The sequence below is a fragment of the Penicillium vulpinum genome (genome assembly GCF_028829585.1).
Source record: "Penicillium vulpinum strain IBT 29486 chromosome Unknown utg000002l_segment0_segment0, whole genome shotgun sequence".
NCBI classification, from domain to species: domain Eukaryota; kingdom Fungi; phylum Ascomycota; class Eurotiomycetes; order Eurotiales; family Aspergillaceae; genus Penicillium; species Penicillium vulpinum.
Genome location: NW_026643242.1, coordinates 3,042,385 through 3,056,417, shown reverse-complemented (window position 1 = coordinate 3,056,417; position 14,033 = coordinate 3,042,385). Strand labels below are relative to the sequence as shown.

Here is a 14,033-nt window from a genome sequence, read left to right as displayed (position 1 = left end):
TAATCAAGTCCCGGGTGGTATACTTAGTTGCCCCTAGCAGTACGTTATGTAGTAAAGGTGATTATGCTTTTTATTCCTTCGGCCAATAAAGATGTGCTTATTACTCCTGGCATAGAGTAACCTTGGAATCCAGCCCATTTTTCCTCCCCACATCGGGCCGCTTCTCATACCTAAATAGCACACGTTCTTTTTATCTTTTTATATGCTTAATAATGGATTTATTACAATACTAATATTCGCAATACTAATATTCGCAGATGACAGGAATGGTCATTCCCCTCATGCATGATCCTTTAAACAAGCTACGACTGCGTCACCGAACTCCGTTGTTGAAGCCGTTCCACCGATATCTCTCGTCCGGCAACCCCGCTCAATGACCTCCCTGACGGCGGTTTCGACAGCAACTGCAGCGGCAGGCATCCCAAGTGAGTAGCGAAGCATCATAGCTATGGATAGAATCATCCCAGTGGGGTTGATAATACCCTTCCCGGCAATGTCGGGTGCGGATCCTAAACAGAAATGTATTAACCATGCGATTCCTTCATACAGCGGGACGAAGCCGTCTTATGAACATAGGAAGAACAAAAATCACGTCACTAACCATGCACAGGCTCGTAGATGCCACGCACTACGGTCCCATCAGCATCGTCAGGAATCCCGCAGAGACTCGCGCTAGGCAGTAGACCAAGACTGCCAGGAATGGCACTAGCCTCGTCGCTGATGATGTCGCCAAACATGTTGCTGGTCAAGACGATTCCATTGAGCGTCGTCGGTCGAAGAGCTATGGTCATGGCCGCCGTATCGATTAGCATATGCTGAAGTGTCAGATCTGGAAACTCTGAGGCAATAGTTTCCGTCACCACGCCACGCCACAGCCGGCCACACGCCGCCAGCAGATTAGCTTTGTCTAAGCTAGTTATCGGCAGAGGAGGATTCTTCGACCGGGAAAGCCAGGCTGCTAACCGCGTAATGCGCTGGATTGTGCTTCCGTCATAGTGATCGAGATCCGAGGCAGCGTTGAATGTGCCGTCATGTTCCCGACGATCTCCATAATATATGCCGCCGCTGAGCTCACGCACAATGACGATATCTGTCCCCGAGCACACCCGCTCTTTTAGGCTGGATGATTCGATCAACACGGGGGCAATGAAATTGATCGGTCGAATGTTTCCAAATGCGTCCATGGCCTTGCGCAGCCTTCCCAACCCCGATTCGACGGGGATCGGGCTTCCCTGCCAAGCCTGTGAAGGTCCTTCCGTCAGCCCGATGCCCTATTCATTTCATCCTCGAAACCGATATCCTCTCACGTACCGGACCACCAACGGCGCTAAGAAGTACCGCTGAGGCTTCTTTGGCATCAGAAAGGGCCTCTTCAGTCACAGGAGTGCCATGAACATCGAATGCGGACTGTCCAATCACCACGATCGTTAGTTGTCTCGACAGGCGGCCGTAGGGATGGAATTGGAGAGTACATACTCCGCCAATGAGATGGTATTTGAGGTTTAGTGTGACGTCTGTTTGATACTGTCTTTGGATCTCGTGTAGCACCTAAATTTGCTTTTAGTCGTATTGATTTGCAGTTGGCCGTTGGTACAATTACTTTCAGGCCTTCAGCCATTACCTCAGGGCCTCCATAGTCGCCTGGGAACACCACAATATCATGTGTCTTGACCATAGCGCCAATAGGTAATTATTGCTTGTGGGGGAAGAATTGTATGAAAATTGGAGTAAAAATGGCAACCAGAAGCAAGGTAAATGACTACGGTTCGCATCGTATTATGAAGGAGAGTTTTATAGAAATGCTTGCACTTATAAATCTCTTCAATACGTGGAATATTTTGTCCTTTCTTATCCTTTAGTTCATTTTCTTCATTGCGTACGTACAACCACCTATGGGGTACCATCTGGACCCTGTATTAGTTAGTTACCTTAATGTACACCTCGCCCAGACACAGACTGAGATTATTAAAAACCGTGATTTCATTGTATCCATATACCTGAGAGACATAGGATTGTATTTATGAGCTTACTAACGGCTGGATGACGAGTGGTGTAGCCTACAGAGGAAGAAGCTGTGCTGACGAAGCATATATGCTGGTGGCCATCAGACATAGTACAAACACGTGATGGATTAGAAATATAGAGGAACTAACTATGTTACTATGTATAAGTGAGCTGTCCTGTAAGGGACCCTTTTTCTCCCCCTTTAATCCTCGGGATCCTTGTACATCTATGCATGAACCTCGGGATTGCTCGGTCACCCTGTCCGGCTTAGCCTACAACGCACAGCGTTCAAAGATCACAGGGACTAATATAAGCACCATAACTCCCGTTCTGCCCATTTTTCCTCTTGAATAGGTTAATTAGCGTATCAAGATCTGGGCTTTCGTATTGTGTGGCTCTGAGCGTGTGTAGAAAGAAAATAACCACGCTCCCCACTGGTAAGTAGAAGAAAAGAACCCCCCTTCCTTGAGATTCTTGGGCTTACAAGGCAAAGGAAAAAAGGCAAATAAGATAAATGCCAACAATATGTGCAGGCGGCCAAAGCCTACAGAGCAAATATGGCGGCCGCGATCCTCCCAATATCAATCTGCCAGACCGACATTGGCCATCGAAGAAGTTGACGAAGTCCCCCACTTGGCTGTCGACTGATCTACGGGATGGCAACCAAGCTCTCCCCAATCCCATGGTACGCATGAAGCCACCCACCCTTGAGGGGAAGAAGAGCTAATGTAATCGCTAATGCGATGCAGACAATAGCCCAAAAATGGCAGATGTTTCGCCTGCTGGTGGCCATTGGGTTCAAAGAGATTGAGATATCCTACCCCTGTGCCTCGGACACCGAATTCAACTTCACGCGGGAGCTCGTGAGCACCCCAGGTGCCGTTCCACCGGATGTCAGTCTGGAGGTGTTGACTCCCTGCCGGAAAGAGACCCTCAAGCGCGCAGTAGAGAGCCTCAAGGGGGCAAAGAAGGCCATCCTCTATACCTACCTCGCGACCAGCGACAACTACCGCGAGACTATTATGCAACAACCATCAGAGTCAGATTTGTTGGCGCACCTCACTGCCTGTATCGAATATGCGCGATCCATCACCAAAGAAGATGCGGAGGCGCAGACAACCGAGTGGACGTTAGGGTTCGGCTTCGAGGACTTTGCTAACACCCGTCCAGAGACTGCCTTACGCCTAGCAGAGGCAGTCCAGACTGTTTGGGAACCCACCAGTGAAAAGCCCGTCATCTTCGGACTCGCGTCCAGTGTCGAGGCCACCAGCGTCAACGTGTTCGCGGACCAGGTTGAATACTTTGCTCGACATCTGCGTAACCGCGACACAGTCTGCATCTCCATTCATACCCACAATGACCGTGGAGGCGCCGTGGCCGCCGCGGAGCTTGCGTGCTTGGCTGGTGGGGATCGCATCGAAGGATGTCTCTTTGGCAACGGCGAGCGTGCGGGCAACCTGGATCTTGTCACGGCCGCCATGAATTATTTCACGCGAGGTATTGAGACCGGGTTGGATTTCTCAAACTTGCCCGCCATTCGAGAAGTGTATGAGAAGATCACTCAACTCCCTGTGCATCCAAGAACGCCGTACTCAGGCGACTATTACTTTCGTGCTTTCTCCGGGGCCCATCAAGATGCGATTCGGAAGGGGTTGAACAAACGGGCCATTAGCCTGTCGGATAGTGCATGGCGGGTGCCTTACTTGCCCCTCGATCCTGCCGACTTGGGCATCTCGTTTGATAACGTAATTGGGGTTAACAGTCAGAGCGGGAAAGGGGGAGTGGCCTGGGTTATCCAGCAAGGGCTCGGCTTGAGTCTTCCCAATCAGTTGGCCGCTGCTTTCAGCCGTATTATCAAAGAGAAATCGATGGCCTGGGAAAGAGGACTGGCTGCTGAGGAAATTTGTGCCCTTTTCCTGGAATGTTACGATCACAGCTCTTATTATCGCTCGCTAGTACTCGGAAAACAGCACACCAGCAATCCTTTTCAGCAACCTGCCTTCCCGCAATCTCTAGAAGTGATTACAGATCAGGCAAATCTGATGGCCACCTTCATGGGTCAGACATTGCAGTTCCCATTTCAGTGCATTATGGCGACATCTCATCCCCTTACTGATCAGCAGAAACAAGACCTGTTTGTCACATTCGCACAATGCTCTATCGGAGACGGGGCCAACCCCGTCTGGGGCATTGGGATCGGTATAAGCAAGGATGAGGCTACCTATAGTGCACTCCTGTCTAGTATTCAGGTAAGATGGTCGGTCTCCCGGTGATAGGAGTCGCCTGACTTCGATTGTACTAATGCCTTATTGCACAGAAACATTGTGTATCACTCACTGATGAGCCTTTGTTAGACGCTGATCAGATTAATAAGTTAGACAACTTTGCATTGCCACCAAACTTGAAGATGGCTTCTGTCACACCTCTTTCATTGCCTGATGAAGTATAATGCTCCTGCGGGGGACTTGGAAGATAGAGAATTGCTATGAACACCACACTATTAGGCGATCATTTTCTGTTTCCAAAGATAATAAACATGATTCAACCGACTTTTTTTGCCCCGAAACTATTCACTTAGCAATTTGGGGAAGAAATTATCTCATGTATCATCCAGAACTCTGTTTGCCTTCGGAAGCATAGAGAAGGCTACAATCTAGGATGAACAGGAATAAATTGATAATATAACAAAGACACAAGGAAACAGAAAACTATCTAACAATCTTTGTTCATGGCAGCCTTTCCCCCTTCTCACCTCCACCTGCCCCAGCAAGGTGTTAGTTATAAGTAGACCTGCGCAAAGCCCATAAATGGGCCCGGACCTCGGGCCCAAGGCCCAACCAGCAGTGGGCTATGGGCTTAATCTTCGAAGCCCAACCCAACCCACAGCCCATTCGTGGGGGCCCATCAGGCCCCCATTATAGCCCATTAAGGAGGTTCAACTAGGATCTTGTAATCGCTGTATTCTGACCCTTCTACTAATTGCATAGACTTTAAATTTGGGGTATATAATTGCAATTACTATATAAGGGTATACTTTAGTTTAAATAAAATCCAACTAGTGGACGTCGAAAAAAGGTCAATAACTATATACTTTCATATTAGATATATCTTTTAGATCTACAAGGGAGCGCTACCACTTTCTTAGTGAAATTAGAATTTATAAATTTTCTAAACCGCGCGTTTTCTCGCGTTTTTAAACGTGATTAATATATTTCACTATTAATTTGATATATATCAATTATAATAATAAAATATTACCCCTAGACAAAGGCGAGAAACGGGTCTATACATCTAGTAATTAAAAAAGTCACGTTCTTCGGAATATTTGTATTGTTTGGTGCTTTTTGGGCCATAATGGGCCCCCATTCAAAGCCCAGTAGGCTTTCACCCCGGGCCCATAGCCCAGCCCATTAGTGGGTTGGGGCGGGTTGGGTTTTGGGCTTTGGGCTTTGTGGGCTTTGCGGAGGTCTAGTTATAAGTACAAACCAGCTTCGATAATAGTATAGTACTCCGTAGTGTTTTATACAGTGTCGAAAAACACAATCATCATACAATAAAAGATCGAACCCCACTTTCTCCCCTAATTTACGGAATATATAATTGATTGATATATACATAAAATAAGAGAAGTTGAAATTAGTATACAAATTGAAATTGGTATGTATGCTTAGTGAAGGCGGTGATAAACCGCGGTCAGGTAATATCTAATGAGAGAGTTGTGTCCAGGTGGCTCATTAGTCGCCCGTAGGCGTGTTTCGAATCGTTCCCCATGTGGGTAGAGTTCTTGGCGGACGGGCCTTGTTGCCAAGCCCTGGGAGTCAACACGAATAGGCCCCGCTACCAGATTCTGCATAGCTTCTAGAAGTTGGGGCGCTTTCTCCCCTTCGTGCGAGAGTGATCTTGGGGCAAACCTCACTACCAAGGTGGCAATTCTATGGTCGCCCTCTAATTCTGGCCGGCCATAGTACGGGTTGTAACGGTCACTGTCATATACCAGAAAACTCTTTCTCCACCTTCATGTATCAGGCACAGCGGGGTTGCAACCCTGTTCTGTTTCTTCAAACAGGCTTTAGAGTAACAACGGGATTTCATCTAGAACCGACGTAGCAGCAACAGCAGAGCGAGGGATGTGAGAAATCCGCATTCCCACTGCGGACCTGTCTTGCCTACCTGGGAATATAAAGAAACATCAAACGAATACGGAATATAAGGAGCATAAGAAGCAAGAAAAACGGAGGAAGGAAATCTTTGTCTCCCTATATCTACCTCTTTCAGGCCGAACACGTAAAAGTCCCGTTTTCGGCTACCTATCCAGATAAGAGAATTGCTGGATCAGCATCTCAAGATGAACTACCTACATAGGTACATAGCTCATGGCATCTACAGAGAATTCGTGTGACGTAGGAGCCAAATTGAATCCCTCACTTGGCGAGGATTGACGGGGCTCGAGAGTTCTTGGGTCTTACAACATACTTACTAGCAGGGGAGATATGCATATCCATATAAGGACTAAGGTCTTCCTACCTCGGAATCTGGGCTTTATACCCTCTCACACGCAGGATTACAAACGAGAAGAGTGGTGGAAATGAAAGTGCTTACTATCGTACGATTCCATACAGTCTGATTTTATCGTCGCTTACTGCAGACGCCGTTAGAGCATAGGTTCCGAAGTATCGAACGCCAATGCTAGACCTGGCAGTGACCCTCCGGGTGGTCCATGATCTTGGACCCTTCACCTGACCCTCCACGACCCGCAGCGATCCTCCGATATGCACATAAATCGATCGCGCTAAGCCTAATTAGGATATACAAATATGCTTATATAATCGAATATATATGATTATTTACATGAAGGATATTTATATCATAAAATTTACTTGTTTGCCTTGTTTGATGACCCTCCGAGGGTCGTGAGGGTCACCTGCAGTGGTCACAGCCAGGTCTAGCTAACGCTATAGGCTTACTGTGGACCTACAGGTGGCCAGTGATTATGCGACCAGAGTCTCGCTGGAACGGCCGTCAAGTATGGCGATGAGATAACGGGACGGAGTAATTCGCCAACATTTTTTTCACTAGACCAGCTCGGTAACGCTGGCCGTGAGAATTCCTCTCGGAGTTAGCATTGCTCCTGTTACAACCTGCCCCTGGAGTGGCGAGTTACACACTAGGCCAAAAAGACCAATATCTGAGCATTCCTCAGATATTCTAGGCTTCGATATATGTAGTGCAACACAACATTATCTCCCCTTTTCTCCAGGGTATGACCCCATACCCAACTAGGGGTGGTATAACTCAGAGATAGGTGAACCACTTCTACGTGTTTATATGATTCAGAAGTATTTCATCAATGTGTTCAGATCATAAGCATAAACGTTGAACTGATTAAATTCAGCACCTTGTCAGCTAGATAGACGACCGAAAAAGGACTTCTCTGAACCGATTCGAACGCCCCGACCGGTAATGCTCAGATATAGTTACAACCTGCCCCTGGAGTGGCGAGTTACACAATAGGCCAAAAAGAATATCTGAGCATATATCTGAGCATTACACTCAGACATGCGCAAGGTCGGTCTCTCTACTCTACCACGGGAATGGATCTAGTAGAGGGCTCGTATGCGACCCCAGAAGCCTCCCAGCTCCAGCTGTCAATAGGAGGCAAGCGGGACTGTGTTGATATCGTGTTCATGGACTGGCTGTGCGTGGACTTCCGTGAGAGAGTTCTGGATGCACTGGCGAGCTCCCGTGACAGTACTTTCATTAAATTGAAGCATTCAGCCAAAAAAAACATACTCGACATTCTAGACTGCATCAGCTCTCTTTCTGTCTCGGAGAAGGAGAAAGTGAAAGAGACAGCAGAAGGTCTTCCAGATACACCCCGAAGCAGCCTCGATACAATCCCAGTGGATAGTCCACCCGAATATTTGGGGATCCATGGGGACTCACCGCCGACGGAACTTTTTCAACATCTGAACGACATCGGCCTCAGGTCTCTTGGCCTGTCGCTCTCCACGACATCCGCAGAACCTGGGGCGACGGGTGAGTGGCCAATCCTGTCACCTAGAGTCTTAATCCCCACCAACGAGGCGCTGCTGCGGAGTGGCGACTCTGGCGACTGCGATAGGATACACATTGCAGGCAGGGATGAAATGCAGTGGTGGTCCTTGCAGGGTGACTTTAATGATACCCCTGCCCGAATGAGTCCAAAGACACCGAGCAATATGCCTCTCTGGCCAGCGGGCCAGAGTGAAGATCCAACTCAAATGCCGACTCCTGCGGTTTTAGACTTTATGGATTTGGATGTACTGGTGGAACAACAAGAGATGTATAGCCCCACCAATCACTCCAACCCGAAAGAGGGTGCAGTGCTACCTGTGTCCGCGACACAGATGGGGCATAATGATATGCAACTAGAAGAGGTCCGAGAGGGCCTTGTCGCACAATTGACCCGGTCACCGGCACCAGATCAAAGTGTTGGATCTATCCTAGATCCCCAACGATGGAGTACCCACTCTCCGGTGCCAAATAGAACTGGTGGACTTATCATAAGTCCGCAGGGACGAGGCAGACTCTCTCCAGCTCCCAACTCCCCGGCAATATTCACACAGCAGCCTACTCCCTCCGTAGCCCGAGCCCAAAGCTCAGCTGCCTGGGACTCCCGCGTAAACCGCGCGGTTTCCCACAATATCCTGACTTTGTCCCCTGCTACCGTTGGTGGTGCACAGGTCATCCGAGCGCATCCCACACCTCAAATGCCTGGGAGTGAGTCCGAGGGTGCCGAGGAGACTGCAGTGGCAGCAGCACCCTGCAATAAGGTAGCGGAAGAGGGTACGGAGGCTATAGCTCCCTACGCAACTGAGATCTCATCGCTGGTGGGGTTGGATTGCACCCCGGTTCATTTGCCGTCGGCCAGTCAGGTCTTTGCGGCGTTTAGCCACCATCTCTCAGAAAGCAAGCGCTCTGTGGCACAGCTCCTGACCTGTCTCTTTTACGCGGTTGGGAGTCCTGACGCTTTGAGTCAATTACGCCATGCACTCCAATTCGCACGGGAGACCTCCGTGATTCCGGTGGTACAATCCGGCCTTCAAAACGACCTCGCAACCACTGTGCAAGCCCTTGACCGACTCGACTCCATTACTGCCCTCTCACACATCCTCCGGCGATATTACCTTGTTCGTCTCTCAGCCCATCGCACCAGACTGGAACAAGATCATATTGCTACCAAACTTGCTGGGCGAGGATCCAAGCGCATGCTCAAATATGACTGCTCTCGCCTACAGCTGATCCAAGACAGCGGGAAGAGTGGAGCTCGTTCAGCCGACAGAAGTGATCGACGTGTGAGCAAGGCTCGGCCCAAGAACCGGTCCAAGACGCAGGCTCTGACGGATCTAATGCAAATCCTATACCCGGGGCTCACTCCCCCTCCCGTAGGAGAGAGTCGTAAGAACAACGACTGCATGTATACTAGAAAGTTAACCCAGCTGCGTAACCGCTTATCATGCGCGCGCAACTGGTATACTTTTGAACATACCTTTCCCGGAGCAATTCTGGCCTTGATACCTTGCGCCGGGCGATACTCCATCAGTATTGATCAGTAAGTTTGACTTCCACAACCAAGGATAAGACAAGGACTGACTGAATTTCTCTCGCATCTAGGGTGGAAAAATTATCAAGTGATACCATCCGGCTCTTCTTGACATACCTGCAAGAACATCGGGGCGCGTACTTGCGGAGCCTGAGCCAGGCTCTATCTAAAGAGGTGTTTGACGTGCTGGGCGGAGTAGATCTTTCGCAAAAATTTGTGTTTGAGACGGCCGACATAGCGTCCCTCGGCGAATACTTATACGACACAGAAGATTTGCTTCAACTGTGCAAGGCAGTAGTTTAACCCACTTACTGTCCCCTTTGGGGCTCCGGTCTAGACCAGAATGGGTCTCAGGCTCGAGCCAAAACCAAGTCACAAGAACAGACATGACTATTCAGCCCATGGATCGTCCGTTTTGTATATCGTATACAGCAACTAGGGGTTTTCCACATAAAGTCTTTCCACATCTACTGATGATTATCCATTTCCCCTGATTTGTTTTCTTTTGTCAATATGATTGTGAAAGATGCTTTTTTTATAGATGAGCCCTTGGAATTTAGCCTCCTTGCTCACAGTCGAATAAGATGATACGGCAAGCAAACTCTGTTTTATGTATGTAAAGAAAGTACCACCATCGTTTGATACTCCATCAGAAGCACAGTGTAACTATGAGCGAAAAATAGAATAGAATTAATTATGTACGGCTAGATTTAGAGAGGGTGTACTTTGTTACCCGACATGACGTACAATTCCCCCATGACCAGCGCTCCTATGTCCTCGCCAGGGCGACAACAAGACTGCTGCACTAGATGATTCTGTTCTACAAAATTCCAATCTGAATGCTGAAAATTGGCCTGGCAGTGAGCCGACCATTTACAAAATTTACGTGGACAAGACGTAGCGCGTGTCATTTTTTGTCTTCTTTGTGCTTTGTTCCGGCTTCGCTTTTGGCTTGTTGTTCTCCCGTCAGTCGACGTGTGACCTTCTTTCCGCTTTGTTTATACTCATACGCAAGCATCCTAAGCTGCTTCTCTGGGCCTTCTCATGGTGCATGTGCGCCCTAGGATGTGAAAGCTAGCGGGCCCTGACTTGGGAAATATGATTATATACACTGTAACAAAAGCTTCAATGGAATTTAAAAAATCACGTATACTGAACCTTATAAAACACACTTCGAACATACTGCATCAGGGTCTCCCGAAAATGATGCAACTTCCACATCGAAAGAATTGACGGGCAGCGTGAATGCACCATTGACCCACCGTTGAATGGGCCTCAGGGAAGCCATCACATTGCACTTCGCAGATTGCCCTGCATCCAAGTCGATGATTTTAAAGCCCATCAGCAGACGAGTGGGGAAATCCGACATGCCAGGTAGACCGTAGACCTGCGCGACATACCGTCCCGCCCTGGTCCCAGTATTCGTGGTTGTGAATTTAACCGAAATGTACTCCTCAGGGTTGAATTTGGATAGAGATCCCTCGCTCGGAATAGACTCAACAAGGATATTAGACACGGCAAACTTGGTATAAGATAGTCCTGCACCGAAAGGGAATGCGGCATCAACGCCGAGCTTATCTAGCAGATGTTGGCCAAACCAACGATCATAACAGATTGATGTGGCATTACGGTCGAAAAAGGGCAAATGAGCCTCGTCCCGTGGAATAGAAAATGGCAAACGACCACTAGCATCGACATTACCCAGGAGGATGTCAGCCAAACCGTGACCACCTTCTGAGCCGCCATACCAGCTCATTAAAATAGCAGGGACTTTGCTTTCCCATGACTCCATAATCACCGCACCAGCAGCCACAATTGATACCACTGTTCGAGGATTGCTTTCGACCACAGCGGTAATCAGAGCTTCGTCCTGTGCTCTTAGGCGCAAAGTTTTCCGATCACCCCCCGCGCCTACCTCCAACCCTGTTTCTATGCTTTGATCAGCCCCTGTGGGCTTACCTTGGAGAAGTGCAAGCATTTCCAACTCTTCGGGTGTGACAGCGGGTGGGAAGACTTTACATAGGACGGGGTCTTCTCGCAATGCGGGAACGACATACTCTCCCTCGTCCGCATGATCATAACCAACAATGCAGATTGTCAGATCAGCTTCGGAGGCCACTTTCATCGCTTCCGCTACGCTGTCCGTGTCTGAGATTAAGAACTCAACTGAGGGCATAGCAGCCTGTAATCCTTGTAGTGGGGTTACCACGCTTGGAGGAAATACTTGCGACGAGCCTTTGTCACCAGTATTGGCGACGTTGGATAGCCGTCCCACCACAGCGATTTTGGTGATATTTTTGGGTTCCAATGGAAGAACGGACTGACCGTCGATAGCCTCATTCTTAAGGAGTACAATAGATCGTGCGGCAGCCTCTCGGGCGAGGGCTCGGTGATCATCACAGAACGCCACCGATATTTCAGGCTGACTGTGTGCATTGCGAGCAGCGAATTCTAGTTCTTTGCTCAGGATCCTCAAACACGAACGATCCACATCGGCGAGATCCAGCTGACCAGTTTCCAATTCCCGGCCGAGCGCTAAGCCTCGCTGCTGGATAAATGGAGCTTCAATGTCAAGCCCATTTTGGAGAGATATGATAGGATCGCGTAGACCAAAGATGAAGTCGGATAGGACAAAGCCCTCGAACCCCCACTTCCCACGAAGAATATCGGTCAGTAGATTACGGTTGTGGCCAGCCCATTCACCATTGACCGAGTTATAAGCCGACATGACGGAGGCAACGCCTCCCTCCACGATCCGCCGAAAGTGAGCCAGGTAAACTTCATGCAGCACGTCCTCATCAACCTGCACGTCCACACGGAATCGGGCATTCTCCATTGAGTTAAGCGCAAAATGCTTGACGCAGGCCATGATATGATTCTGTACTCCTTCTGTGAGAGCCAGGCCAAATTCCCCCAGCATTAGGGGGTTCTCGCTATAGGTCTCCTGTATGCGACCCCAGGCTGGGTGTCGGGGTAGATTAACACACACGCCGGCGAAGTAGTTGGCACCCTGTGCCTTGGCTTCTCGTCCGATAGCATCACCAATTCGTCGTTCGAGGTCTACATCCCAGGTAGCTCCACGGGCCATGGCGACAGGGAATGCAGTGGACGAGCCCATGACCACGCCACGAGGCCCGTCTGTGAATCGGATTCCGGGAATCCCTAAGCGAGGTATACTACCATGAACAAATGGCACCTCATTGTAGCGATGACATAGAACGGTTCGTAACCCATCCCAGAAGGGGACGTCCCCATCCAGAAGAGAAAGACGTTCATGTGTTGTCAACTGCGACAGCAGCTGATCGACGACTTGAGAGAGTACCTTGCCATCATAGATTGAATTTATCGCATTTTCAAAAGTATACTCTGGGTTCAGGCTTGACATTTTGTCGGTAGGGATTCAATTTTGAATGAAGATCGAATTTCGAGCAAAGTAGCTACAGGCTACTTAAACATATATTTTGTTTCTCCTCCCGATATTCCGCCATGATACGTGGCAGCCACATGTGAGTCGACCGGTTAAATGAAATGAAATTGGTGAGCAATACCCTGGACATGCAGAATGCAGTTAACAATCTCTTTATCCGTCTCGGCTGTACTCAAGTGGTAATTTTCCGGTGTCTCATACTCTCATATCATCCCGAAACTCCCCGTTAGCTGACAACTACCCTAATAAGGGTCACTTTTAGCATTGACGTGCAATCCTTTAGATCTTTCTTGCATGTTCCCCCGCTTACACCCCGCAAACTCCAATATTGCATATTCTTAGTGTTAAATTAAGTCATGAATATGCAGTCAATAACATAGAACCTCGAGATATAATTGAGATCTAGGCACGATATGCGTACACAGGTGATAAAAGTGTTACATTGGATACGATAATGCAGAGAGACCAAGCTCATCTTCAGGGCTACAATGCACGTTCAAAGGAACAAATTCTTGCATGAGATTTAGAAATAACAGTCCCTTCGAACAAGCCCAAATAATTCCAAGCCTTCTCACTCATACTTCCCACTGCGGTGATCTCGGCAACATAGATTAAGTCCACGGGCTCGACCAAATCAGCGGTTTCTGTCACCCATATCAACCTCCACGTTCCATCACAAGTAACAGCCAACCGAATAAGGCGTGGGTGGATCTCGGAAGCATGGCCCTGAGGAAATCTCTGAGGCATATATAGAGTACAAACATGTAGTTAGAAAGCTAGAAAATTAAATTAGACAGTAGCCCCTGACAAACAGGGGTATATTGCTCAAGTTTACAATGTGTCCAGACATGGGGACTCTGTGACTACTATAGGGGATTTGTATGTGTCGTCATCTTTGGACTACCCAGGTATATCGCTGTGAAACTACATATCATCCTCGCAAATCGAGTGAGAGTGATAGAATCGTGAGGTGCAATTCGAAAGATTCATTTTGTTGCCAGATGAGCTAGTCCACGCCTT

At 48.4% G+C, this 14,033-nt stretch overlaps 4 protein-coding genes across 4 annotated transcripts; 2 read left to right on the top strand and 2 right to left on the bottom strand.

Moving 5' to 3' along the window:
- Positions 1-279: 279 nt before the first annotated feature.
- N7479_004215 (3-isopropylmalate dehydrogenase) lies at positions 280-1,675 on the bottom strand (the record flags this gene model as incomplete). Its single annotated transcript, XM_057251912.1, has 5 exons — positions 280-509; positions 602-1,241; positions 1,312-1,407; positions 1,477-1,548; positions 1,601-1,675. 5 exons carry the CDS (start codon positions 1,673-1,675, stop codon positions 280-282), a joined length of 1,113 nt encoding a protein of 370 aa, XP_057111237.1.
- Positions 1,676-2,518: 843 nt separating this feature from the next.
- On the top strand, positions 2,519-4,277 carry N7479_004214 (uncharacterized protein; the record flags this gene model as incomplete). The annotated part of the gene is made up of 2 exons (XM_057251911.1): positions 2,519-2,689; positions 2,754-4,277. 2 exons carry the CDS (start codon positions 2,519-2,521, stop codon positions 4,275-4,277), a joined length of 1,695 nt encoding a protein of 564 aa, XP_057111236.1.
- A 3,318-nt stretch (positions 4,278-7,595) lies between these two features.
- On the top strand, positions 7,596-9,889 carry N7479_004213 (uncharacterized protein; the record flags this gene model as incomplete). The annotated part of the gene is made up of 2 exons (XM_057251910.1): positions 7,596-9,595; positions 9,658-9,889. The coding sequence occupies 2 exons, from the start codon at positions 7,596-7,598 to the stop codon at positions 9,887-9,889; spliced, it is 2,232 nt and encodes a 743-aa protein (XP_057111235.1).
- Positions 9,890-10,745: 856 nt separating this feature from the next.
- On the bottom strand, positions 10,746-12,971 carry N7479_004212 (glycoside hydrolase family 3 protein; the record flags this gene model as incomplete). Its single annotated transcript, XM_057251909.1, has 1 exon — positions 10,746-12,971. One exon carries the CDS (start codon positions 12,969-12,971, stop codon positions 10,746-10,748), a length of 2,226 nt encoding a protein of 741 aa, XP_057111234.1.
- Positions 12,972-14,033: the final 1,062 nt, after the last annotated feature.